Source organism: Strongylocentrotus purpuratus, unplaced genomic scaffold (assembly GCF_000002235.5).
Source record: "Strongylocentrotus purpuratus isolate Spur 01 unplaced genomic scaffold, Spur_5.0 spur5_scaffold_20, whole genome shotgun sequence".
In the NCBI taxonomy this organism is placed as follows: Eukaryota; Metazoa; Echinodermata; class Echinoidea; order Camarodonta; family Strongylocentrotidae; genus Strongylocentrotus; species Strongylocentrotus purpuratus.
The window spans coordinates 25,113,498-25,139,828 of record NW_022145606.1 but is presented as its reverse complement, the minus strand read 5'-3'; the positions used below and the strand labels follow the sequence as shown (position 1 = coordinate 25,139,828).

General features: G+C 37.4%; 2 protein-coding genes across 3 annotated transcripts; one reads left to right on the top strand and one right to left on the bottom strand.

Moving 5' to 3' along the window:
• Nucleotides 1-9,616: 9,616 nt before the first annotated feature.
• LOC752553 (heparan sulfate glucosamine 3-O-sulfotransferase 1) lies at nucleotides 9,617-10,585 on the bottom strand. Its single transcript, XM_030993791.1, has one exon. The coding sequence runs from the start codon at nucleotides 10,583-10,585 to the stop codon at nucleotides 9,617-9,619; it is 969 nt and encodes a 322-aa protein (XP_030849651.1).
• An 8,585-nt stretch (nucleotides 10,586-19,170) lies between these two features.
• LOC115927318 (carbohydrate sulfotransferase 11-like) lies at nucleotides 19,171-25,625 on the top strand. Of its 2 annotated transcripts, XM_030993080.1 has the most exons (4): nucleotides 19,171-19,294; nucleotides 22,265-22,501; nucleotides 23,481-23,590; nucleotides 24,351-25,625. In XM_030993080.1, exons 2-4 carry the CDS (start codon nucleotides 22,291-22,293, stop codon nucleotides 25,440-25,442), a joined length of 1,413 nt encoding a protein of 470 aa, XP_030848940.1. In that variant the 5' UTR covers nucleotides 19,171-19,294; nucleotides 22,265-22,290; the 3' UTR covers nucleotides 25,443-25,625. The 2 variants fall into 2 exon arrangements, with proteins under 2 accessions (XP_030848940.1, XP_030848941.1); XM_030993081.1 differs by lacking the exon at nucleotides 19,171-19,294 and having other exon boundaries at nucleotides 22,355-22,501; nucleotides 23,456-23,590.
• The last annotated feature ends 706 nt before the right edge of the window (nucleotides 25,626-26,331 follow it).

The window sequence follows — 26,331 nt, the reverse complement described above, 5'->3', positions numbered from 1 at the left end:
ATGCGTGTAATGAATGGGCGGAAAACGTGCAGGATCTGTATTATGGCCGGAGTTCAATTGTTTTTTCTCTCCCTCTTTACGTCTCTTTATGGGCCGTATTTGGTATCATTAGAAAGAGAATTTCATGGTTGTTATTGTAAACTACTCTCTTTTTTCTATGATAATCCTATCGAAACACGTGATGTAAAATAGATGTATAGGACAAAATGGCGTCTTAAATGGCCCCCTTGACCAATTTCAAAAATCCGGCCAAGAGGTGCCCTGCGTATTGGAACTTGGCATGTCACTGCAAATTTTCAAGGAAAAAAAAGGACGTTTAAGGGGCGAAAAGCAGTCTGAAAAAATGATGTCATAGCCGAAACGTGTTAGGTTCGGGCGGAAACTCGGCGGAATTCGTGTAGTGATCTTTGTTCAAATGCGATTTACTCACAATTTTCTGTGTGAACATATATAATACTTGGTATCATCAATAAGGCAGGACAAGCTGTTCTTGCCTCTAATCTACGCCACTTTATTGAGCGACCTCGAGGGCCACCTACACCTACTCAGCAAACGTCCTACGCTGAAGTTGTTGGATCTTCAACGCAGGATTTCGAGATGATTGCTCCGAGAGGGAGGCTAAAGTCTGCACCTGCTCTTCCAATGTTTCCACTGACAAAAGCTCAACAGGGGTGGAACGAGCATCTACGTCTCGTCATGGCAACATGCAGTTAAACTCTGTCTCTGGTACTGGCATACTACATCATAATCTTCAGGATCAATCTCATGAACTGAATAAGAGTAACATTAAACAGTTGGAAGGTGGTTCAGTTCCTCCGTTTAGAAACAGGGGCTTAAAATTTGCCCATTTGAATATTCATAGCTTAGTTGCTAAGATTGACGAACTTAGATTACTTCTGAGAAATGCATCATTTGATGTTATTGGTTTAAATGAAACATTTTGCGACTCCATGATTGATGATTCTGAATTGTATATAGATGATTATATTTTATTACGTAGAGACCGTACGAGACATGGTGGTGGTGTGGCTGTATATATATCCAAGAGGTTCAATTATAAAAGAAGGGATGATTTGATTTCTTCTACTTTAGAATGCCTTTGGTTTGAATTGCATTATCCAAATAAGTCTCCCATCCTGGTTGGAGAGTTTTACAGACCTCCAAATTCTCACGTTGATTTCTTTGAAGAATTAGACGGAAATTTGGACTCTGCTCTCTCGGAAGATATGAGCTGTATTATTTTAGGTGATTTCAATTGTGATTGTATGCCACACCAACTTGATCTGAATGCTGAAAAGTTAATGTTTTATACAAATATGTACGGGTTAAGTCAGCTAATTGATACTGCCACAAGAGTTACAAATACCTCTTCTACTTTAATTGATTTGATATTTGTATCAGACAAGGAACTTTACAATGAATGGGGAATATTTGAAACTAGCATAAGTGATCATTATTTGGTGTATACGGTTCGCGATTTTAGTGCAAAGATCCATAACAAATCCGAATACGCAGAATTTCGCTCGTTTAAAAATCTTGACGAGGAGAAATTTTACAGTGAATTGAGAAGTACTCCTTGGCAGGTCATAAAAGATATAGATAATGTTGATGTTACGTGGGATATGTGGTTGACTCTATTCAATAATATAATCAACAAGCACATACCAGTATGTAAAAAGCGGATAAGAAAAAAGGCATGTCCATGGATATCTGACGAGATTGTTAAGCTTATGACGGAACGTGATAAAGTTCTCAAAGCTGCTAAAGCTAACAAAAGTGATGATCTTTGGGACACCTACAAATATCTAAAGAATACAGTTATTCATCTCATGAGGAAAAGAAAAAGAGAATATAATGCAGACCAGATATCGCAAAATCATAACAATAGTAAGCAAATGTGGAGATGTTTGAGAAACCTTGTGCCTAAGTCATTACCTATATCTCCCAATAGCATAAATGTTGATGGTGCTAATGTGTCAGACAATGCAAATATTGCTGAAGCTTTTAATGACTTTTTCATTTCTAACGCTACTAAGATTACAAAGGACCTGCGAAGGAATAAGTCTCAACTGAGAGTAGACGAGGACAATAATATTGGTCCAACTCATTCGCAATTTAATTTGAATTTGATTACTGAGGATTTTGTATTGAAACAGATTGATAATCTGAGTATAGATAAAGCAACTGGTGAAGATCACATCAGCTGTAAACTTTTAAAGATGACGAAGAATGTTATCGCAGAGTCTCTTTGTGATATCATTAACAAATCCCTGTCTACAGGAGTTGTTCCACGTGAATGGAAAAAGGCTCGGGTAGTACCAATATTCAAATCTGGAGATATTTCTTCTTTGAATAATTACCGTCCCATTTCGATATTACCTATCGTGAGTAAAATTATAGAAAGGGCCGTCCACCAACAACTCAGTGAATTCTTGGACGTGAATAAATTATTACACCCTAATCAGTCTGGTTTTAGACCTAAACATTCAACAGCTACTGCCCTTGCAAAACTTGTAAATCAATGGTCGTTGAATATTGATAACAAAGAAATTTCTGGAGTTGCCTTCATAGATCTTCGTAAGGCTTTTGATACTGTTGACCATGAGCTACTTCTACATAAACTAGCTTGTATAGGTTGTAGTAATAGGACTATTTATTGGTTCAAATCATATTTAGGGGATCGACAACAAGTGACCCAATTCAAAGGAGCCAAGTCGCATCCATCAACCATCAAATTAGGTGTGCCACAAGGTTCAATTCTTGGTCCCCTTTTATTTTCAATATATGTTAATAGTCTACCTGAATGTACTCCTGAAGGTATCATAGATATGTATGCTGACGATACGACACTTACCGTCAGTGCAAATGATGCAACTGTTGTGGAAGAAAAATTAACTGTTGCGTTAAACAGAGTCATGGCATGGATTAAGGAAAATCGTCTTGTTCTTAACACTGAAAAAACTTGTGTCATGTTAATAGGCTCTCCTGCTAATCTCAAGAAAATTGAATCTTTCACCATTTCATTAAACGGCAATTTGATCAAAAGAGTTCAATTCACCAAATGCTTAGGACTTTTGATAGATGAAGAATTGAAATGGTCTAAACAAATCGAAAACGTAAGTAAACTTACCCAGAAAAACATTAGCATGATAAAGAGAGCAAAGAGTTTTTTGCCTCAAAAATCCTTAAAGTTACTTTATAACAGTCTAGTGTTGCCACGATTAGATTACTGCTCTGTTATATGGTCGAACCGGTTTCATTCTCATACAACTAAGCTGCAAAAAATTCAAAAGAGGGCCGCAAGAATAATATTGAACAAGACATATGACACACCGTCGGCTGATTTGTTCACAAGTCTTAAATGGATGACACTAGACAAGCGGTTTGAGTTAAGTCGCGTTATGATGATATATAAATGCGTTCATAACTTAGCACCCTCTTACCTTCAGGTAGGCTTAATCAATCCTAATGATGTACATGAGCATCATACAAGGCAAATAGACAGTGGATGTTTACGTGTGCCTAGATTTCACACTGATTGTTATAAGTGTAGCCCAATTGTTTCTTCCATATTTGAATGGAATAAGCTAGATAATTCGTTGAGAACGGCTTCCTCTGTCAATTCATTTAAGAGATTGTTTAAACAAAGTTGTAATTTGTGAATGGCTCAGCCGTACATACACTACGTGCATGTTCTGTAATATTTACATGTCTTATTCACATAATTGCGACTTAATTAATATTTTCCTATTGACATTACTGCTTACTAGGTTAATGATATATGTTAATTTTGCAAACGAGTATTATTTTTGTAACTGTTCTGTATAAATGTTATAAACGATGTAAATATGTTCATTCAGGGCCCCATGGAAGACCACTACTTGCTGGTGAATGGGCTACCCTGTCAAAAGATCAGAAATAAATAAATAAATAAATAAATAAAGGGCACTTCATTGCGGTCAGTTTGACACCATTGTTAACTGCGCGCAATGTATTGCGCGCATTGAACGCGCTATTACGTAATCCATAGTAAATTCATCATTTTTGGCAATAACTTTGCGCTGACATATTCGAATTTTACCAAACTTTGTAAACAGTTGTCACGTATATGGATACATATGTCTGCCAAGTTTCATTGATGTAGGTATAAAGATCGCCGTTTTAGAGCAAGTTGAAGTTATTTCTCAATTTTCTTGAAAATGGCGAAGTTGGAGGGCAATTTTCTCAAATTTGGTCAGTGATATGGTATATAATTTTGTATATGGCTGGAAAGGGCATATCTTCAAGTATCTAAATCCAAAAAAAGGTACGGGTTTGCCAAGCCATTATGGAGATACGGCCACAGACAGAAAGCCAATTCCCAGAACTTTAGAGGGCGCTATTTATGTTGTGCAAAGCCATTGGAGCGTGAAATGTGGCATGGCTATGTGCAATTATGAGATAAAGATACTGTGAGATTTAAATACAAAACGGAATTTATATGAGAGAGTTATGGCAGTTTTAGATTATTTAGGGGTCCATTTTTCAAGAACTTGAGAGATTTTTGACGGAGTCGGTTTCAGATTTGAATTTTGAGTACGAAGATGGCATTTTGAGGGTCAGGTTATTTGTCGCAGATGAAAGAACACCTCTTAGAGTATCTAGAGGAATTTGTTAGAAGTTTGTAGGATCTAGGATAGTGGAGATAGGAAGGAAGATAGAAAGGCCTTAAAATGGACCAGAAACGGACAAAATGGCGCCTGGACGGTCATGCATGACTGATTTCGAAAATCGAAAAAGTAGGTGACCTTGATGAGATGCTAGAGATGATGCCTACGAAATTTGAAAGGAAAAGGACTGGAGGAAAGTACCTAACTAGGAAGGACAAGCACTACGTGCAAAACGAATGGGATTTTTGGACGATAAGGAATATACTAAGGAGGAGAATATTAATGGGGCAGAATGTGAACGAAAACAAGGCAATGACGAAGGTCGTCATTGCAACTAATAGGGGATAGGGCTTTTTTAAGCCCAAACCTGGAACTCCTTACCCTGTGTATTATAAAATTGTCATGTATATTCCATCAGCTTTCAAGCAGTGTCTTAAAACACATCTATTCTCTATTTCTATTAAAAATCCTCTTTGTTTGTATTTAACGTATGATTCGTATGGTAATGCTGTCTTTCTTTCGGTGTTCATATGTATTTATGCGTTATGCGTTTTTTATCTCATGAAAATGTGCCTTATCAATGAAATCTTCTTTTTTTTTAATATGAAGGAGCCTAACTAAAAAGATAAACTTTTTGTTTTAACCGTCCAAATGGTTAGACAATTATGTCGAAGTTGTGGAAAGAACAAAGCACCACATAGAAGATAAGGTAATTAATAAGTATCAGCAAAGTCTAATCATCAAATAATAATATTCAAAGAAAAGTAAGGAATGGAAAAGGTTAGACCTATGGTAAATTCTAAGAGCTACAGAATGAAATCTTCAGGCATTTTTCAATTTTGCAAAAAGAACAGTATAGAATTTTTAATAGAAATACACAAATTAATGAACTAATACATAAGATACTTCCACTACAGTTAAACTTCCTTTCAACCCTTCAGAAAAGTTATGAAAAAGTCTAGCTTTAAGCCCCACTGCCTTACTTGTAACTACTTGCTCCATCTGTATAGAAAACAATGCCTAAGCGGTGCCCGTTGGTCACCCATGATCCTCTTTTTCTTATGTTAATTGAGAGTTGAGTTGATGAGATAACCACCTATCAGTGACCATTACGGAGACATGTTATTTGAGCATATCCTCTCACCCATCACCAAAAAACAATTACAAACTTTTATATCACACCCATTACCAACCACAACAGAGAACACTTATAATGCAGTATAATACTCATTCAAACTTAACATATTAACACTTAGCATTATCATCAATAGGATACGTGCTGCTTAATACCACAGCATAGAACCAATATAATGCAGTATACTCATTTAAACTTTACATATTAACACTTAACATTATCATCCATATATACATATATGCTGCTTAATACCCCAGCACAGAACCAATATAATGCAGTATGATCCTCATTCAAACTGAACATTATCATCCATAGAATATACATATATGCTTCTTAATACCACAGCACAGAACCAATACAATGCAGTATACTCATTCAAACTTAACATTATCATCCATAGAATACATATATGCTTCTTAATACCACTGCACAGAACCAATATAATGCAGTATGATCCTCATTCAAATTTAACATTATCATTCATAGAATACATAATATACCACTGTCAGTGCTTCCACTCGTCAAATAATATTTCCTTACATAGAACATTAAATGTCCTAAAATTTGATGGAATTTCCTTAAGCCCCACTGTCCTACTTGTAGCTACTTGCTCCCTCTATATAGAAAACTTCCCCACTCGGTGCCTGTTGGTCCCCATGATCCTCTTTTTATTTTGTCAGTTGAGAGCTGAGTTGATGAGATAGCCACCTGTCAGTGACCTGGCTGTGTGATTTAATCCCTTCTAGCCCTGTATTGACGGTCTTTTTTAGTTATTCAAAATTTAAATACAGCTTACGCGCCATTTTTGTTAGATTTCTAACGACATACGCATTTTGTTGCACCAGAATATCAAGATTCAAAATTAAAATTCACCCTCAATTCAGAGGAATTAAGTAAAAATGTACATATAACGGTATAAATCTTTCACTTTTACAGTATTCCCTTACATTACTTTTGGGTTTCTTGATTTTTCTTCAATTTCCTTGGATTTCCTCAACATTGTGAATTTCCTTGACACTTTCAAAATTCCATAAATTCGACTCTGGGTATAAAATATGCCATTAGCTCCCCGGTAAACGAATACACATATATTCTAAAGTTTTCTTTTGTTTCATCTAGTCACTATGCTTATTAACTACTTTCATAATGATGTTTTTATAATCATGTCAGCGAATTCGAAATCTGGAGACCTTTCGTTTTAATTGTTGTTAAATCTATTTCGGCAAGCACATCGGCAAATTCTGATCCTGAATCATACTCCACCCCTCATGAAAAAAATGTGATAAAGCAACGCCCCTAGCAAAAGTGGTTCGATTTCAGGTTGTTTCCGGGATGATTTACCATATGGTTTGTTGCCACTGACTAGGCAATTGTTTATTTGGTAAAGAGTACCGAAGCTGTGCCGTCATAAAAATCTATTTTTAGAATTTCTCATTTTTTTCTTCATTTTCCGAAAGAGCATCAACAATAATGTCCAAATGTCGAAAACAAATTGAATATTTAAGTATTGGATGAGCTATGACCATCTGAATAAATATATTTCCTATAGGAACTCAGTGTTATATGCTCTGGCTCGTAATGTTACTCTATAGGCATTAATTTATTAGTCGTAGACAAGGTAGAGAGCCATGTGTCTGAAATTATATCCATTACGGTACAAAGCTAATGAAGCTGATTTGCAAACCATGTTATGTATACAATAGGGTTAGTGTTAGGGTTTGCATAGAGTAGGGTTAGGGTTATCTTTCAGGTTAGGGTTAGGGTAATGTTATGGATTATTTTTAGAAACATGTCTTATACGACTGATTAAATAATCTGGAGGCTAGATGGCTCACTGGTGGATGAATGGTCTCGTAAGTGGAAAGTCCCGTGTTCGAAACCACGTCAATGTGCTCGTGCCCTATTGTAAGGCATTACTCCTCATTATCTAAAGCCGTCGCACAGTGGGCCAGGGAGGAACCAAAGTGCGCCAAAACTAAGTTTGGGTGATTTTTTTTTTCTTCAATTTTTTTCTTGCCCAGTTGAAAGGTAATACATAGAGGAATACCTCAGTGAAATATTTAATTCCGTTATGCACAATAAGGGTATAAATTTACTACTTCAAACAGCAATATCCTACATATTCACAGTTTTAGTGCAAAATTGACTTATTTTTATAAATCTTTCAATTCAACATGAAGTTTTTAAGTTATTGATATGAAATTGCTCTCACTTATTCCTGATAGTTCATTTCGTTCAATGAATGGGTTAAAATTAATAGAAACACAATCTTCATGATATCTTATAGGGTAATTCACTGAAAAATGGACTAATTATCCATGTTTTTTTATAAATCCAGAAGAAATGTTTAGATCTCCGCAGTGTACAGCTTAAATTTTAATACCACCATTTCCTCTGATGTCTAAGCTTTAAGTTGATACCAAATTTGGCTGCCCGATCTTGCCCGTTGTTATGTTAGAGCCGATTTCCCTTGCCACATTGCCCCGAAAAATGTGGGTTTTGGGGGTCCGCGGCTGAATCATGAAGGATTCGTGGTCATAAATCACGACGCGAGGGGGCGCGTGACACTTGTTCTGACACCGCGGACCAAAATAAACACATTTTCGGGGCAATGTTGCAAGAAAAACGGCTCTAATATAATAACGGGCAGAATCGGGCAGCCAAATCTGGTATCAACTTAAAGCTTAGACATCAGAGAAAATGTTGGTAATAAAATTTTAGCGAAAATCCCTGGAAATCCAAACATTTCCTCTGGATTTATAAAAAAAAATAATCCCCAAACATGAGTTTGGGCGCACTTTGGTTCCTCCCTGGCCCACTGTGCGTCGGTCCCCTGGGTGTTTACTTACAAGCAAACATGCTTTCTTAGCAGCAAGGTTAAACAATCATCATTGAACAATAATGCCGTGTGTTCGGGTACATCCTCGAACGATTTTTGTTAATTCTGCATATCCATCATGAGAAAAAGGATCGATTGCGTAATGCTCAAATATCCGAAGCCCTGTGCACATGTGATACGGATAACCGCTTAAAAAGAAAACCGCCGCGAAAAATTACCATAGTAATTTTTCGTTTTTCCAAGAGTTTTTTTCTGCCATTCATCCAGATGTAAAATCTTTATAAATATTGCTGGGATGATTTTGATTTGTATCCCTTCGTGACACTTGTTCTGACACTGCGGACCAAAATAAACACATTTTCGGGGCAATGTTGCAAGAAAAACGGCTCTAATATAATAACGGGCAAAATCGGGCAGCCAAATCTGGTATCAACTTAAAGATTAGACATCAGAGAAAATGTTGGTAATAAAATTTTAGCGAAAATCCCTGGAAATCCAAACATTTCCTCTGGATTTATAAAAAAAAAAAATCCCCAAACATGAGTTTGGGCGCACTTTGGTTCCTCCCTGGCCCACTGTGCGTCGGTCCCCTGGGTGTTTACTTACAAGCAAACATGCTTTCTTAGCAGCAAGGTTAAACAATCATCATTGAACAATAATGCCGTGTGTTCGGGTACATCCTCGAACGATTTTTGTTAATTCTGCATATCCATCATGAGAAAAAGGATCGATTGCGTAATGCTCAAATATCCGAAGCCCTGTGCACATGTGATACGGATAACCGCTTAAAAAGAAAACCGCCGCGAAAAATTACCATAGTAATTTTTCGTTTTTCCAAGAATTTTTTTTCTGCCATTCATCCAGATGTAAAATCTTTATAAATATTGCTGGGATGATTTTGATTTGTATCCTTTCTTGTTTTTTGTTCTCTTTTGAGGCGGTTAGACGCGTCATTATATGAACGGCACTTTAAGAGATATAAAAACTGATTATCTAGTCCGGATAGATGTATGTAGGAGGACGATAAACCCAAGGGAATTTCACTCCAAAAATCTTCTCCAGTTGCGTATTGTGGGGCTGAAAGAACTTATATAACTTAAGCAACAAGTCATCGTCGATGGCAGGAAGAGATTTACCCTTGAGAGGAATGACGCACCGAACATCAGGTCTACTTGACACGTTTGCACAGTGAACACGCTTGACCTCGTCATAAACAAAATGGCGACGTTTGAGAAATGGCGGCAAGTTTAAGAATCGTTCCACTTCGACCAGACTGGGGTAGGGGTCTTTTCTGAACGCGTTTCCATCTATGATCAGAATTCTCTCTTTCCGGATGTGTTGGTAGAGAGTATGTAAATCTATGTTGTACATTCCTTGTCGTACTATGGGTGATAAGGGGTTCACGTGACCCGTTTCATCCAATAGGGTAGCTTCTAAGCTGCCCTTTAACCCTTCGTTATCTTCGTACTGTTTTCGCTCGTCCCCGGCCAAACTTTCAGCGATACTCAGCGTGCGTACGTAATCGGACACAAGACGTTTAACAGGATCGCGTAGCATCAAAATCAGTTTGACGTCATCGGGGAGATATTTGCGCACCATCTGAAACAATTGAGGCTTTGCGTCTGCGAAGAAACTATGATGGCCAGTAAAGGACAGCTGCTTGTAGGAAGTCAGTTGAAACGTCCCTTTCCAAGCCTCTAATGTTTCATTGGTGATTTTAGGACCCGGTTGCACAGGATAGGAGTAAGAGATCGATGGATGTAGTCCCAGGTATTTGCCCATGGCAGTTGTGCCACCCTCCTTCACCCCAATCAACAAAACACGCGGCAGACTCTTCTGACATCCTCTGACTTTCAGCTCCGCGGGAGGGCGCTCCAACCGCCGCCTAGCCACTTTCCCATCGACTTCTAAAGGAACATACATGTAACAGCTTATCCTGTTAAACAATGTCACCTCGTCCATGTCCCAAAATGATCGCACATCAGCGTCAGTTTTGCCTTTCTGAGTTCCTTTACTTTCCGGAACATTGTTGATTTCCAATATTATTATGACGATGCAGAGGAAACTGAAAAACGCTATTGCACGACGGGTAAAACGTGTCATCATTTTTACTAAATCGTTGGATAATCACAAGATGAATCGCTAATTGCTAGACGTTCACAAACTAGGCTGCTGCTGATATGTAACTTTTGATTGCCTAGCTTTACTCTTGGTACGTCAAGCTAAATTGATGAAATTCGTAAACAATTGTTGAATACAACCATCAATAATTCTCTAGAGTTCGGAGGGCATAATCCGTGAATGTATCATTATTAGTCGCGGTCTTCCCGATGTATGGCGATCGTGTCGAGAGTACTCGGATTTAAATCGGTTCCCTCACGATGTGTATCGACCACGATCAGAGCAGGCACTTCGGCAGCATTCGACAGCACTTCGGCAGCATTCATCCCTAAGGTTATGCGATTCTATCATGACTGACCTGTCAAGATTCGGTAATTTTCGGTCCTCGCGTATATCCACGAATCAAAACATCAACACCAGCTTGCTCATCATAATAGAAGGTAAACTGTGCCAAATCCGTCGAAAATCTGGCCGGAAAAAAGGAAATATTTTGTTTCACATCAATTTTACTTAGCTACCACATTGTCATATGAGTTTTTCATTGCTAAAAAAACACAGGCTGAACGAGGGTATGGGCTAATTGCCACAATAAAGATGATATTCGTGATTCTATCAGTTATTGATACACGCATTGAGTAAAACATTGTCATGTGTAGAAATAGAAGTTATATGCAACATGAGTGGATATACCCATAAACATAAACACTGTTGGTCATAAAGGTGGAATCAGTTCATGGAATGATTTTGACAATGATTCATTCCTAATGGATCTACACTGTTGGTCATAATGGTGGAATATTTATTTTTACCCCAGTTTAGGAAAGGATTTTTAAAAATTATTTATTTCTAATAGATCTAGATAATGGCATACACTCTCAGGTTTTATTGAATATTAATTTGCGAGTGTTTGTTTTGCGTGACTGCTTAATCATTTGTGTGATACTATGCTAATCAGCTAAGGGACCTACGTCCTTAGGTCATAATTGACAGTAATGAGGATTAATGCCTCACAAAAGGGCACTAATATATAGCTGATCGACACGATTTTTATCCTGGGGCCTCACAGTAATGAGGCCATTGCTTAGCCCCTGAATCATGACCGTACGCAGTGTTTGCTAGGGTACGCGGCCCCTTCCACAAATCCCCCAAAACGAAGAAAATGCAATAAATTGTCAAAAATTCATTGCATTTCCCCCCGGCCCCCAACAGGAAAAATTCCTCTGTGTGACCATGTTTTGAACCATAATGCATGGCCCTACAGAGGAATTTTTCCTGTTGGGGGCCGGGGGGAAATGCAATGAATTTTTGACAATTTATTGCATTTTCTTCGTTTTGGGGGATTTGTGGAAGGGGCCGCGTACCCTAGCAAACACTGCATACAATCATGATTCAGGGGCTAAGCAATGGCCTCGTTTCTGTGAGGCCCCAGGATAAAAATCGTGTCGATCAGCTATATATTAGTGCCCTTTTGTGAGGCATTAATCCTCATTACTGTCAATTATGATTTAAGGACGTAAGTTCCCTAGCTTATTAGCATAGTAGCACACATATGATTTAGCAGTCACGCAAAACAAACACTCGCAAATTAATATTCAATAAAATCTGAGAATGTATGCCATTATCTAGATCTATTAGAAATAAATAATTTTTTAAGGTCCTTCCCTAAACTGGGGTAAAAATAATTATTCCACCTTTATGACCAACAGTGTAGATAATAGTATACATTCTCAGATTTAATTACATAATAAATTGCGAGTTTCTGTCTTGCGTGACTGCTACTTAGCATGTGTGTGCTTCTATGCTTATCAACTTGGGGGGGGGGGGGGAAATGTTTGAACACCGAAAACACGCCCGCTCGATACGCCAATGGGCGCATTATACGCTGTTGTTCATAATGGTTGAATAATAATTTTTACCCCAATTTAAGGAATGATTTTGACAAAAATATTCCTAATAGATCTAGATGATAGTAAACATTCTCAGATTGTATTGAATAATAATATGCGAGTGTTTGATTTGCGTGACTGCTAAAGCATGTGTGTGCTACTATGCTAATCGACTAGGGAACCTACGCCCTTAAGTCATAACTGAGAGTAATAAGGATTAATGCCTCACACAAGGGCACTAATAGCATCGCGACACGGTTTTTATCATGGGGCCTCATAGTAACGAGGTCATTGCTCAGCCACTGAATCATGACTGTACGCAGCAGGGTCAAGGGTACGTTGCCGCCCCACATATACAAAAACAAAGAAAATGCAATAAATTATCAATTCATTCATTGCATTTTGCCCCGATCCCCAACAGAAAAAAATCCTATGGGTGGCCATGCCTTGAACCATAATGCATGGCCCTACTGAGGAATTTTTCCTCTTTGGGACCGGGAAAATGCAATAAATTATTGATAATCTGCCCTTTTGTGAGTCATTAATCCTCATTACTGTCAGTTTTTACTTAAGGACGTAGGTCCCCTAGTTGATTAGCATAGTAGCACACACATGCTTTAGCAGCTAGTCACGCAAAACAAACATTCGCAAATCATTATTCAATAAAATCCGAGAATGTATAATATTATTTAGATCTATTAGGAACAAATCATTGTCAAAATCATTCCATAAATTAGGGTAAAAGTAATTATTCCAACTTTATGACCAACAGTGTACTGATATATAAATGTATGGACAGCTCTGCGATTGTTTTCCGACATAAAACCAGGGATCGAGGTCTCACCTCCTTGGTTGAACTTAATCAGTGACCGGTTCGGCCTTTGGCTCGCCATATGAGAGTAAGGTAAGGTAAGGTGTTTATTCATCAACATATCGCAGCCAATGGCTGAATTGCATGAGCGATTTACAGATATTTGGTTTAAAAATATAAACAAACACATCATATTTACAATTCGTTATTTACCGATAATAAAGAGCGTGATCATACCCGAGTGATTGCACAGTAAATTGTTCGTAGAATAACAAACAGGACACGTGTAGATATGGCATATTGTAGTAAACAACTATTACATTCGGTATTCATTATTAGCGCAGATAATAACGCAAGCAAAATGACGCCTCATCATATTTTGTTCAAGGCAAGTTGGATCATTTACATATATATGTACAATGATAGTATGTTACCTTCTATTTTTGATAATGTGTTCAAACAATCAAGGGTTGCTCTTCCACATTGCACAATACATGCTAATGTTTTATATATTCCATTGTTCAAATACCATATTTTACGTAAATCAGTAAAATAATGCAATACTCACCGATATTAAAATGCGCCCATCTCTTGCCTCATTAAAACGAAAAAATAAACGTCATCTAATGAAGGAATTTCGTAAATACTATCTGCGCATGGGCAGATAAAGGTCATTTCTGAAATCATTATTCATGTGTACACCTACGGTACAAGAGAGCAAACAAAAGCTTTTCATGAAGCACAAACATGACTTTAATTGGCATTGATTATTCTAAAATAAACAAAGTGAGAATTCTCCATGAGTAAGTCTTCTGTGTATATTTGGGGTCATTTGACCCATGTGCTAACTACGAAATGGTCTATTGTGTTAAATTAGCATGTACACACTTGTTTATGTAGGCCTACTACGCACTCTTTATTTTCTCTTTACGTTGTATAATTATCTGCGGCCATTGGAGCCTAGCCTTTGAAAGACAATGGCCTCTGCTGGCTCCTCCACATTCGTTGTATTGTTTTTTACTTCAAAAATGTTTTTTTTACTTCCAATGTGTTTTTCTATTCGAGGAAGGTTAAACCCAATCACTCTGGTTCTTCCAATCGATCCGCATTGTGGTCAGTTCTTATGGCTGTATAGAACAGAGGGACATGGGGAGTGTTTCACAAAGACTAAGATCGACTTTAAGTTGGACTTAACTATGGCAGGCCATTTATGCCACGGTTGCTCTCACCACTGGCCTCTCAATTATGATATTTAGGTAATAAATTTTCCTTCAATAATGAACTATCAACAAAGGTAAATTCTTTGAAAAAATTGTGACCACAATTTGTAAGCCGTTGAGAAACTAATGCCAGGAAATGGTGAGAGAAAACAGTGGCATGAACAGTCTGCCATAGTTAAGTCCAACTTAAAGTCGAACTTAGTCTTTGTGAAACGCTCCCCTGTGTTCCCTATTGACCGGTCCCATGCGATTGATTTTCAAGAGCCAATGTGAAGCTCCTTTCACACAAAACAAAAGAACGTATTGATAGAGAAGACGGGACACACAATAAAGTGTGCAGCGTTGTCCTTATTAATAAATGCGCACAATACAGAGCAAGGTTAGATTAGGTCACGGTATTGATCCGTGTACTCATTTGGATTATTTTCTCTTGTCACTAAACCTACCCGTGTAATTGAATTAGTGCAACATTGATTGACACTATTTTTTACCAAATGCATTCAAAATGAGTTCAGCTCGGGTGTAATATGTTCAGATATTTCAGATCATATGCGTAAAGAGGGGCTCTTTGGTAACTTCTGTCAAGAGAGATGGACAAGTTATGAAGCGGTCAATAAATGATGAAAAAATCTCAAGGTTCAACCAACACTTAGCTGAAATTAATTGGCAGGCTCCGCCTTCACTGGAACGCGTCAATGATTTATATATACATTTTCTACACATATTTCTGGAATTATATAATTTATGTTTCCCATTAATTGAGGTATCGATAAAAAGTAAATGTGAAAAGTTATGGGTAACTCGTGGTTTATTGAAAACAATAAATCATAAACAAAAGCTTTATGGTAATTCTGTCAAGAGACCAACAGCTGAGAGTAAAAAGAAATATGTTGATTATAAGAATGTCTTGGTTAATACTCTTCGTATAGCCAAGCAAAAGTATTACAATGATTTGTTCCACAGTGTTAAAGGCGATATTAGGAAAACTTGGTCTCTTATCAATGAATTGTTAGGTCGGTCAAATAGGCATTCACTTCCTCAAGAGATGGATTTTAATAATGGAGTACTTCTTTCATCTGCCAAGGATACGGCTGAAAGTTTTAATAAATATTTCATTGGATTACCCATTAAAATCAGTGCAGGCATTCCTCAAGTACCACAATATTTTCAATATTATATGAAACAGTGTGATCATAATGATTCTATGTTGCATATTGTTTATGTTTAAACTTAATTGTATGCCTCATGAGTGTACGTTAAAAGATTTATTTCGTAAAAACTCACAAATTCATAATTATAATACACGTCAAAGGGTCTTATTCATCAGCCTTTTTGCAAGAACAAATGTCACTCTAACCTCTTTCTATATCTATTGCATTAAAGAATGGAACAGTTTGCACGTTGACATAGAAAAAAGTACAACTCTATCTAGGTTTACAAGGTTATCTAAAACGTACCTATTCGAAAGACTGACATAGCTTTTCTTTGCATCTTATTAATTTCTTATTCTCAAATACTTTTTGACCACTAAGGACCTACTCATCAGTGTGTTCGTTGTGTATGTGTGTGCGTGTGTGTGTGTGTGTTTGTGAGTATTTAATTGTGTGTTCTATATTATGTAGCTTAGTATTTCCATCCATTGTATAATTATACGTAACATTCTTTTTTCTGTAAATGTATATATTTTGTTGACTATAGGGCCCGCTCACAAGCTTAGCTTCTAAAGGGGTCCTGAAACCATTCAGTTTACGATGTAATCAAGTTAGAATATGTTGATTGATGTACTATTACCAGTCTCTTTTTATGTAACACATTATATCATACTTTGTGTGGTTTTAAATAAAATGAACTGAAGTGAACTGTTTGAAAAACGGAGCAATAGGGACTTTTAGATTTGCACGCCGACAAAGTGGACTGCTACGTGTGACGTCCTTTTAAGGCAATGTGACGTCCTTTTAAGGCACAGCCGGCACTGCCAGTGCCTTAAAAGGACGTCCCATTGCCTTAAAAGGATTTCACACCTATAAACACCGATAGGTATAGACAGCGTATGACAAAGTAGAGGAGAGTATAGAGTGAAAGAGAGAGAGAGAGAGAGAGAGAGAGGGAGGGAGAGAGAGAGGGGGGGGGGGAGGAATCACATTGCTATAGAACAGTTTACTAACATACTCACTTTTATGGATATTTCTTTCCTGGGGACCAAGTGACGAGGTATATTCCATTAACATGTTATTAGTGAATGAGCTACAATACTTGAAATCGAGTTTGCATATATTACGTGTTGCTAACTCGGGGGGGGGGGGGGAAATATAGCATTAAGGCCCGCGTGAAAGTGGAAATTACATTGCTATAGAACAGTTTACTAACATATTCACATTTATGGATATTTCTTTCCTGGGGACCAAGTGACGAGGTATATTCCATTAACCTGTTATTAGTGAATGAGCTACACTACTTGAAATCGAGTTTGCATATATTACGTGTTGCTAACTCGGACAAGTCTCGTGCAAGTTTTCGGGTTGTCAAGAAAAACAATTATTCCAACAGTTTGCACACAATTTGAATATGGTAGTAAACCCAGGGAGAGTGAAACCGGTCGATTAATAGGCCATTTCCGTAATGTAATCAATTTAAAAGCACAACTTGTTAAAAGTCATTTCATTTATTAGGGATAATTGCATTTTGATAGTCAGACCGCGAATGGTGTATACATCCGTGTCGTTAGGAAGAACAAGCAATAGTGTTTATCCTACCTAGCAACATTTAATGTAAGCAATTCTTATTCTGACTATTGACATGCAATACTTTGTAACAGGTAAATTAAATAATTTTAACTTTTATGGATTAAATCTGATAACGTTACGAAATTTGCCTATTTCTTTAGCCTTATCCACAACCTGTAGAAATGATTGAAAATAAATGGCGCATCACGTAGCCTAATCAGAACACGATTTATATGCGATAAACAAACGTTAATTGAATTGCCATAGAGCAAATTCTTTAGACCTAGTTACCACCTCACTTACATTTTTGTCAACCCTCTTTTATTTGATTTTACCCAATCTATTCCATACATTCTGTATCTCCTCCGTCCCGCCCCCCCACCCCTAACAGAGAAGATGTTATTATTATTTTGTATATCTTTTTTTTTCTTACTCCTTCTTCTCTCTTCCGTCCCATCTATGTCTCTGTCTCTGTCTCTCTGTCTGTGTCTGCCTCTCTGTCTCTCTTTCTCTGTCTCTCTAATACGCAGTATACTCATATACACATCTATGTAACAGTATATACCAATGTGTCTGCATATCTGACTCCCCCCTCCCCTCCCCAATGATTATCTCTACTCTCTAAATAATCGAGTGATCACTGACGTAACTCCTCTGGAGAGTGAAAATGTAGTGAAAATAGAGTGAACATTCGCTCTTTTCTTCCTAGAGAGCACTCGAAAATCAATCGATATTCACTCCTAAACAAGTGATCACTGACGTTATTCGCGGGTGAGTGAAAATAGAGTGAAATTTTACTCTTATCTTGTCACCCCTTCTCTCTCTGTCTTGTCTCTTTCACTCTTCTCATGTCATGATAATATTCGATTTCTCCTCGTAATCGTCGGCCACCTCTGTTCCCGTTGCTCCCCCGCCGTCTAGCCTCTGTACCGTGTCCGTGTCCAATCAGCTGATAAAATAACACACCCTCAACGTTGAAAGTAGACCTAGCCATTCCTGTCATTCTGTACTCCGATGACGGAAATTTGGTGGATCGCGCGATCAGTGGAGAGACCCCGCTGTGTGTAGGATCGAGGCGTATGACAGGACAATAAAAGCAAAGAACAGGCAAAGAACGGTCTGAATCTGGACTACCCCCCCCCTGTATTCCTTCCCGTGTCCGAGTACATTATTTCCCTTCTATATACCTTTTTTTTTACTCTCTCCGTCTCTTTCACTTTTTGTTCTCTCTGTCTCTGCCTGTCTCTCTATTTCTCTGTCTGTCTTTCCATCTCTCTCTCTCTCTATAGCTCACGCAAAAATTACTTTCCCTTTCTTCTTCAATTCTCAAAGTCAAACATCCCTTTTGAACGATGAGTAAACACGTATGTTTGCTGGATCCTTCAGGGATTATACCTTCTTAACTCGTACAAAGAGATCCTCTGTGCAGTACATAACATAGGCCTGTACCAAATCGACGCCATATTACTATCATGGCCTTCATTGGAAAGTGACGTTATAAAATTTTGTTCTATAATATTCTCACCATTCTTTAAAGAAGATGATAATAGTGAAGACGGAATATACCTGCAAGGGATTATAGGTGAACATTAATCAATAAGCTTGGGCCAAAAATTTAACGTCTTCTGTGTTCCCTGAGTCCCTGAACGTGCCTCTATTGAAAGGGTTGTTGTATGGAGCATAATCAATATACGTCTTTAGACGTTGTCGATCGTAACTCTCGCCAGACCTTCGTTGTATTTATTGTTGATATCCGCGCTATAAACTCGATCAGACAACCCTGAACCCATATACTGGCACCACATCTTTTGCAAGTAGACCTACTTCGTCAGTAGGACCAATTAAGTCCGACGGGATGGAACAGATCTGACCGCGGAAGTGGGACCACACCCTTGCTGACATTATAATTGGTAAGTATTCTAACTAGACCTAAAGAGAAGTAGGCTATTTCTGTTCCATATGTAATAGTGTAGTCGTGTGTAGATATATATTCAAGTTACCCCTGTATATATCCTGTTCAACGCCATGCACCCATCTGGTCTTGTCAAATATGGTTCATGGATATGATTATGAAGATGTTAAAAACTACATATGATATCTCCATCATTCTATTGATAAGTATTTATTTTTATTTATTTATTTCGCATCTTTATACAGCTAGAGTATCATGCTCAGCTACATAACCATTACGAAACATTGTTAAAACATTAGAATAGGCTGGTTTGAAACAGGGCTCTGTTTAAAAACAACATAAAAATGACAATGAACAATATTATACATATAAATGACGGGGGTAACGAAGTATCAATTGGCCAATGTTCGTAAGTGCGTACTCGAATAGAATATAATCCTAGCACTTGAGTATAGCAGTGTAGAGAACTGTTTCTATATATTTCCTCAGAAATAGTCAATCGAAAGAATCATAGAGATTGATTACTAACGTTCTAAGCAGATACGTAAGAGCTATCAAGAGTAAACTATACAGTCAAAATCGGGTCATTAACAGAGGTAACACAATATTCATGATATCTTATTCTAACCAGGGGATAATTCCTAACCGTCTTTATTGTTGCTATTATATTTTTTCACTCAACAAATAAGATCGGTCATTCATTAACTTCTTTCAAGTTATTTTATTTTTGTAATATTTAGTTTTTCTTGCATTTAGAGCCTTATTTGTTTATTTTTTGACTGATGTAATGAAAGGAATTCCATTGGTTAGAATTGTAAATGATTAATCATGTTAACAGGACATCGATGAAAAACAGCTTTGCTGATTCGATTGTTTCTTTTTTATCCTGTATAAATATGTTAAATAAATAAATAAATAAATAAATTCATTACAATTTTATGGGCAAATATAGCTCTAATGTATCTTGATAAAGAAAACATGCCCTTAAAGAATTTCACCAGTTTCGTGGATTATTCAATTTCTTCTTCACTTCGATCTTCTCTAAAGTCTATCCTACACATGTAAATCAATACCAAGCTCTACCGGTAAATGTTGAAGTATACTTGTCAGCAATTATGGTGTAATTAATGTTTAGGTCTACGTATATAATCTATGTTCGCAATTATTATTATTTCGTTTCTACATATGGTTTCCTAAAATTAAACATAATATTGCGACGCATGATTGTTTTGAATAAATACATTTCTCATTTGAATTAATTTTTACTTGAAATTGGCTACTCATTCTATCTCGTTCATGAATTGTCATACCAGAATAAACTTAATGTCTAATGAATGCATATGTCTCAGAATTCAAACCAAATAACGCTCGCATTAATGTCAAAACCGGATGTCTTCAGAGGTTTATCACAATTATTTCTGGAATAATGCGAGCAAAATAGAATACCACATGTACTAGCTACAACGTATTGCAAGGTAGATTTCATAGTGTAAAGGACATGACAAAGAATAATAATTTTAATTTAAAATTGCCAGAAACAGGGGGCGTATAGGAAATTAAATGTATTTCAAAAAAGTAGTACATAATTAAACGTAATCAATGGCTCATCAGATCAAGACAAAATATCTTCCTATAATTATTCTTTTGACTTGTTTAATACGGTTTCTTACATGGGCCCTTTGAACAATACAATCTTTTGTAGTTCAGAAAGGGAATTGTACATTTGCAAGTAAACGAATGCGACGTTGCATAATAAAACATGTTGAAGAGGAAAAGGGCGTCAATTTATAAGCAGCGGAGTAAATACACAGAGCTCGTCGATCCTTGTTTACCTGTCCCCCACCTCGCAAACAAAGCACAATACAACCGGGATCGTATTATGTATAACTATGGACCTACTACCGTGGTATAATACATGGCCCTATTCTGCCTAACAATCAACATAATGGCCCTCATTTAGTATAGATTTCGTCGTGGCAATTTTTTTCTTATAACTTAAAGGTGAGCTCGTACATAATTCAAGAAAGTTACTCCTGCTTTGGAGAAAAAACTCCGAGTGAAAAATATGCACGTTCAAGATACACATGATGCATGTAGTTTCCTACATCGCAAACGAAAGTAAATTGGCTGTATACGAAGTGTACTCCTAGCCATTATGTTAGTCAGTAGCATTTTCAGACAACGTTTAAGCCAGTTTCAATTATGGTAATTATAACAAATAAATAAGGTAAATTGCTTTCAATGCTCACATCAACCCATTATTTCACAGTTTTTGTTGCTGCTACATAAATCATTTTTCTTTCCTAAAATTGGCAAGAATTAATCTTATTTTCGACTACTATAGTTTAGTGACGCTTTGAAACATACTTCTTTCCTCAGTATATTCATGTGATTTTTCTCTTTTTCTGAGTTTAACTCTTTCATGTTTCCCTTCACATTCTGCAATTTTCTAAGTGCTGTTTCTTTTTCTTTCTAGCACTCCTATATGATACGTATTATTATTTGTATTGTCATTATTATTATCATCATTATCATTATTGATATTAACATTAATATCATTATACAGTAGGCTTACGGTTGCACCATGTGTGTGAGAGAGAGAGAGAAAGAGAGAGAGAGAGAGAGAGGGGGGGGATTGGGGAGTCCTGAAAAGAACTGCCGGTAATCTTTCTTTCTTGAGTGTGTGTGTAGTCCTGAAAAGGACTGTTGGTTGTCTTAAAGAGACTGATGGTAATCTTTCTTGAGCTTATAGGAGAGGATTGGTAGAACGGCTCGACGTTTCGAACATGTTAACTATCCTCCTCTCTCACATGGTACAACCGTAAGTCTACTGTATATCTACATCACCATGCAAGCCAATACTTATAAGCAGTATTATTATTATTGTTATTTTTATAATTATATTTGGAACTACGAATATTTGAAAAGCGCCAATAATCCACGGTTTCTTCACCGTTTCATCTTACAGAGGGAACAAAATCATGGGATTGTGAAATGAGCCCGCCTGCAGGAGTGGTAGAGAGCAGTGATCAGGGAGATATCTTACTCATTTTGGAGCAAGACAGACCGTATCAGCAAATCCCCAAGATGACTCTGAGACGGAAGGTCTGCGGTGTGTTTAGGAGTCCTTACTTGGTGATCTGTACCTTGGCAGTCTGCTGTAGCGCCATCTACCTGTTCTATGGTTACCAAACGTTTTCAAAAGGTGAGTTCCTGTTTTTAGTTTCACACTCGATGATATGCCCTTCATATTATACTTTTACATTTGCACGTCGACATAGTGGACTGCTACGTGTGGAGTCCTCTTAAGGCACTGTCAATGCCTTAAAAGACGTCACACGTAGCAGTCCACTCAGTGTCGACGTGCAAATTTAAAAGTCTCTATTCACTAACCGAAGGACAAGTCACAACTTACTTCAGTAGTCACGGCAGTGGGGACGTTGTTTAGAATATCGTGTGCTTTACTTCCACCTCTCCAAAGCTTATTCCTTTGACACCCTTATTATATCGTATATTATGTGCCAGTATTACTATACATAAGATAAACAGATATGGAGATAGAGGATCCCCCTGTCTTACACCCCTTTCCACATTAAAATAGCCGGTCGACTTTCCTCCATTAGACTACAACTTCCTGTATTTCAGTATTTGTATACAGTATTTTCACCCATCTACAAAATTGCTGACCGAATCCAAAAGAACCATAATGTTTTGTATAGAAAGCTGTGTGACACCAAGTCAAAGGCTTTCTTAAAGTCAATAGCTATCAGAAACCCAGGCATGTGATTAAGAGAAGTATGAAAAACAACATCGTCAATTATTGTAATCGCTTTTTATAAAGAGTTGTGATCAATCCAAATCAATCGCAAGTCCTCCAATCAATCGCAAGTTTTCAGTCTCCTATCTCTTCTCTACATAGGCCTAGTTGCGATTAATATAAAGTCTTTATAAGGCGGGGCCCTCGTGTATTAAATCGGTACCTGGTAATGCTGGGCTAATAATAATAACATCAGGGAACTCAGTAATACCAGTAATACTAGCGGATGTGTGACTACCCTTGATTAATTAGACTATAATAAAATCATTATTATCGTTATTATTATTGTTCTTATTGTTATTTTTACTATTGTTATTTTTACTATTGTTATTATCAATTTAGTGTTATTATCTCCTTTCCTCCTTAGTGCCTCGGTACGTTCATATTGGTCAGTTCCCTAAATCTCCTTTACAAGAAAACACCAATGCCCTCATCGCCAATCAGCAACACAATCAATTCAAGACTACAACATCAGAGGTAAGATCTTCACCGAGAAGGATAAGTTCTGGGGAGAGGTGAACTTAATTTACGAGCGATATCATTGTTATAATGCAAGTGTGAAATAACATCAGAGAAAACATGTTTCCTGGAAAAGCATGGCTCTTCAAATGCCTTCATATTCTAAATATGACAAGTAACAGCTTAAAAATGAGGCCCGATTAATATGCCACATGTTTGTGTAGTCCCATTTAAATTTTTCTGTATACAGTGCTTGTTACTCTACCAAGACTGGGCCAATTTTTTTATCATTTTGATGACTTTAGAACCTTGCAGTACACACCAATACTTATATGCTACATGATCAACTTTTTCTGATCGATTCCACACCGTTTTCTTCACAATGCAATCGTATGACCAGGGGCCCGTTTCATAAAACTTTTTATCTATGACAAATGCAAAATTTCTATGACAAATTTGCTCTCAGCCTATCAGATGCCTTGATTTCAGTAGCTTATAACAGTAGCTTGTAACTTGTTATTGATATCAAGTTTTATGAAACAGGGTCCAGAACTCAACTTTATCTTTAAAGGCAAAGTATTTATCTAGCATCGCTACTACTTATTAATATTGATATCATTGTTATTATTATCATTGTGATGTTATTAATTAAATTAAACATTGGTAGTATTATTATTATGATTATTACTGCTGCTAGTAAAACAACTAGTATTACTAGGAAAACTGCTACTATAAATTGTAAGAAAGTCATAACATAATTGTTATTGTTTGTTTTCAGGAACACAAAGAATCACAGGACCTACCATATGGAAAACCCGAAGAGGACAACGGTTCACATCCAGACTTTTTGGTTTCAGACAAGGAGGAAAATAAATCTTTCACCGATGTACCAGAGCCCAGCTCTACCACAGATAACATCGTGCATGGTACAAAACGCATTAAAGCTACCTCGTTAAGTCTTGAACTCCATAGTCATTCGAATACGTCCACAGCTTTCGCTGCAACCGAAAATTCTACATCTCTTGAAGATGAGATATTGAAACTTCAGACAAAGCGGAAGCAGCGAATTGCTGACGTTTGCCACGAACACAAATTAAAAATCGGCGGGAACTTTCTCTACAAGGATACTTACAGACACATTTATGTCATCGAAGAACAGAAGTTGTTATTTTGTTACATCCCCAAAGTTGGCTGCAGTAACTGGAAGCGCGTGCTCATGGTGCTAGATGGGAAACGTGACATAGCTGATGACATCACAAGCAGAGAGGCACACGCGCATAATGGAATAACGCGTTTTGGTATGATCAGCAAAACGAAACAAGAATATCGTTTGCGAAACTATCGTAAGGTAATGTTCGTGCGAGATCCACTCGCGCGTGTTGTCTCCGCGTACAAAAACAAGTTCGCGGATTTGGCCGTTTACCGCACGGCCCCGCACGTTTTTCACATGTTCGGGAAAAGAATCGTTAAAAGATATCGGAAGAATCCGTCTCCTCTTGCGTTGGCGACGGGCGAGAATGTCACTTTTGCAGAGTTTGTGACGTACCTGACGACAACAAATGAAAGGTTGGAGTTCGACAGACATTGGAAAGAAATGTATAAACTTTGCTCACCCTGTCGAATCCGATACGATTTTATCGGCAAGCTGGAAAATGCCTATGACGAGGCCGAGTATGTTCTGCGGAACATGAACTTCACACGTTCACTGAGCTTCCCGGGGCGAGAGAACAGTCACCCGACGAATGTGAGCAGCAGTAGAACCGATCAATATTTTGAAAATTTCTCGAAAGAAACTTTGAGGGCGCTATGGGACATTTACCACACGGACTACGAACTGTTTGGGTACCAAAAGCCAGATTATATCACGTGATGCTTTGGGAAAGATAGAGACAAAATACGATCGCAAAGACTTAGGGAAATTCAGGGGAACATCTGTTTAAAGGCCCCCTGCATTACTTGTAGCTATTTGCGCCCTCTATATAACAAACAATGACTAATCGGTGACCATTGGTCCCCCATGGTCCTCTTTTTCTTATGTTAACTGAGAGCTGAGTTGATGAGATAACCACCTGTCCAGTGACCTTGCAGGGCAGTCTAATCCCTCCTATAAACTACTGCAGATAAGCTTTAAAGGGATTAGGTATCTTAGTCTCATATTCTGAAACAAAATCCTGGATGTAGCTCATGCTGCAATCATAATTATAAACCTTTAGGTCGGTCAGGAACCCAATGACCCCAAGTCGATCACCTGCCTGACTCCAGATATTTACGATTGGAAATCAAAATTTCCAAAACCGTTTTCCTAACGTTATAATTATTTAACACTACAGTATATTGGCGAAACTGATTATGGTCAAACTGGTCACTCCAAGATATTTACATTTTGAGGCACTTCATGATCATTATGAATCGCAATTTTGTTTAGAACTTCAATATTACACGATATCACATACACTGATAACACGTGGGGTCATGCACCTCAGATCTAACTTTGTTAAACGATGCCTTTAAGGCGATTTCAAATTTCCCTCCAGCATGCTTTTCAAAGTTCTTTGTAGTCGTGTTTTTTGTTGATAATACTTAAAGCCCCATTGTACTACTTAAAGCTACTTGTCCCCTCTATAAAGCTTACAATGCCTAATCGGTGACCGTTGGTCCCCATGATTTCTTATGTTAAATGTGAGCTTATTTTACGATGGTTGGAGGTCTAATCCCTCTTGGACAAACTTGTACAGAGGGGCTTTAATAATAATAATAAT